This window comes from Gadus morhua, chromosome 3, assembly GCF_902167405.1.
Source record: "Gadus morhua chromosome 3, gadMor3.0, whole genome shotgun sequence".
Lineage (NCBI taxonomy): Eukaryota > Metazoa > Chordata > Actinopteri > Gadiformes > Gadidae > Gadus > Gadus morhua.
In genome coordinates, this window is record NC_044050.1 from 2,926,850 (window position 1) to 2,929,349 (window position 2,500).

The following is a 2,500-nucleotide window of genomic DNA, read 5'->3' on the forward strand; positions in this document are numbered from 1 at the left end:
GCCTATATAAAGCGATTTATAATGTCAGAATACATATATATATCTCTGCATATTTGTGTATACAGTATCAATATAAAATAGGTCCTACATGTATAGAAAAATATATATAGTATATAGTCAATTAATATAGGCTATAGGCCTATAGAAATATTTAATTTACTTAATATTGTTATTGTAGGCTATTTGTCCCTGTCCGAACTCCTCAAACATCCGATGGGGTCTGACTGACGGGACACGGGGCGGGCTGTGATGTAATGCTTCTTACCGGGATAGCCGACGGACGGGTGCAGCAGGTCCATGGCCGCCCCGCTGAGCCCCAGGCCGTTCATGCCGTAAGGTGCCTGTTTGAGGTATGACATCATTCTCGCACTGGGACAGGGACCGGGACCGGAGCACAAGCTGCGGGTCAGAGGCTCGATGGGCCCGGGAGTGGAGGTCCTGAGAGTTCCTGTTCGGAGAGAAAATGACTGGTTGTAGAGCAGATCCAAAGACACTCTCATACACCGCCCATAAGAGGCCCAACAGAGGCACACGAAACACCGGCCAAGAAGGCCGCACCGGCCCAGGCCAACCCGGCCCAGGCCAACCCGGCCCAGGCCGCCCCGGCAAACCCGGGCCCGGCCTCACGGTGAAGGAACGAGGCCATCAAAAGCTTGCGCATCGAACGGTATTTTGTTGGAAATATGTTTGATAAATTGGCCGAATTGTTACATGGCCCCAGAAATATTTAATTTCTGAGCAGCAACTTTCACGTGTTAATAATAACCATCCGCCACTGTGGCCTTAGCGCAGCAGACCGCGGCCTGTCCGCGTTTATAAAGGCACAACCGATCTAATCAAGAGTTATTCTATTCTATTACGCAAATGAAAGGATAAGTGAGGAGGTGCCCTATGGTGTGGCGTGCTGAATTACTTAAGCCATATTCACGTCTTCATATAACAAACTAGGAAGAATAAAATAGCTATTTTGAACTAAGCACATATTTCTTAATTACAATTAAGAACAATGTTCATTTGAATGTTTTTTTTAAATATGTAATTATCAACCTATTGAGCCATAAAATTAAGTAAATATTATGTTATTGCGTATATTCAGATACATTATTTTTAGAGGCCTAATTAATTCGGTTTTATTCGTTATTTTAGGAGCAGATAACGAAAGGTCAAGCTGAACAGAACGACTGTACTGGGGTTTAATCAGAACAATGGAGTAATAGACCTTGGCGTGACCTTTGATCAACCATATTTTATCATAATTAGGCCTACATTTACATCATTCTAACACATGATATTTTTAAGTTTCAGAGAGGGTTACCTAATCGGAATCCGGGTTGTATTCTCTCCTCAATTAATTCCTAATTTTACTTCGACGGCTCTTAGTTAAAAACTTTTACAAACGGAGTGAGGAGTAATGTAATTAACATGTGTATGAAGGGTTGAACGACATAACGGGTCTTAACGGGTCCTGTGGGCCCCTCTCCCGGGGGGCTCCACGCGGGTCCCCGTCCTGGAGCGGTGGGCTCGCGGGAAACGACGTGCGGCCACTCGGTATCGATGCGTAAACACTCGGCGGCGGCATTTCCATAGCCACGGGAGACGTGGTGAATCTCATGTAAATAGCATAAACTATGTGCAAATGAACGTCATTAGCATGCAGATTAAATATAGGCTACAGGGGGAGCATTAAGCGAGCGTGTGTGTTATCAGCACAGCATTACTGAGACTCGAAGGTCCCGTTTGACTAACGAAGTGACCCCCATAAGGGCACCGACCCGGGCACTACCTTTACTCTGAGGCAATAAGATGGATCATTACGAAAAGCCGTAAAGTCAATGTTTTAATTAACATTGATAAGCTGAGCATGAAATGCCTGAAGCTGTTGCTCTGACGGCTGTGAAGAGAACCTTTTTATTGAACCTTTACAGGCCCAACATAACAAACTAACTATGTGCCGCCGAATAGACTCAATTTATCGCTTATCATTTTTCAGGTAGCCTATAAGAACTATAATTGAAACTTGAAACGAGGCTATGCATTTCTGTGCAATTTTCTTAATGCAACATTTAAAAAGGAACCATTGAGCGAATATACCTACTTCAAATTCCTTTGGGATACTATAATAATAGTATCAATAATAATGGCATAATATCATATTATAGTAATAATAATAATAATAATAATAATAATAGTGCCTTGACTTACCTTGCGTCCGATTTTTGAATGTTTTTATTTCCCTTTGCAACCAAACCACAAAGATCCAGAGTCACTAAACATCCACACGAAGTTTAGCTGCGTAGCGGCCGGGGAGGTGAGCGGACCGGGTCCCAAGAAGAGTGGACCGGGTGCCGGGTGCCGGGTCCTGGAAGTGAGCGGACAGGGTCCCGAGGAGCGGGGAACGTGTCCGAGGAGCGGGGAACGGGTCCCGAGCAATGGGAATGGGTCTCGAGGAGCACAGACTGGGTCCCGAGGAGCGGGGGATGTGACCCGAGGAGCGGGGAAC

At 45.0% G+C, this 2,500-nt stretch overlaps 1 protein-coding gene across 1 annotated transcript in view; it reads right to left on the bottom strand.

The window, feature by feature from the left end:
* Positions 1 to 2,500, bottom strand: part of LOC115539721 (homeobox protein OTX1 B) — a 5,986-nt gene that overhangs the window by 3,235 nt on the left and 251 nt on the right. The window contains exons 1-2 of the mRNA XM_030350497.1: positions 2,203 to 2,500; positions 266 to 448 (exon numbers count right to left, since the gene is read on the bottom strand). The exon at positions 2,203 to 2,500 is cut by the window's right edge and continues 251 nt beyond it. Of these exons, the coding sequence (XP_030206357.1) occupies positions 266 to 362 (97 nt within the window). The 5' untranslated portion in view covers positions 363 to 448; positions 2,203 to 2,500. The remainder of the gene's footprint in view (positions 1 to 265; positions 449 to 2,202) is intronic.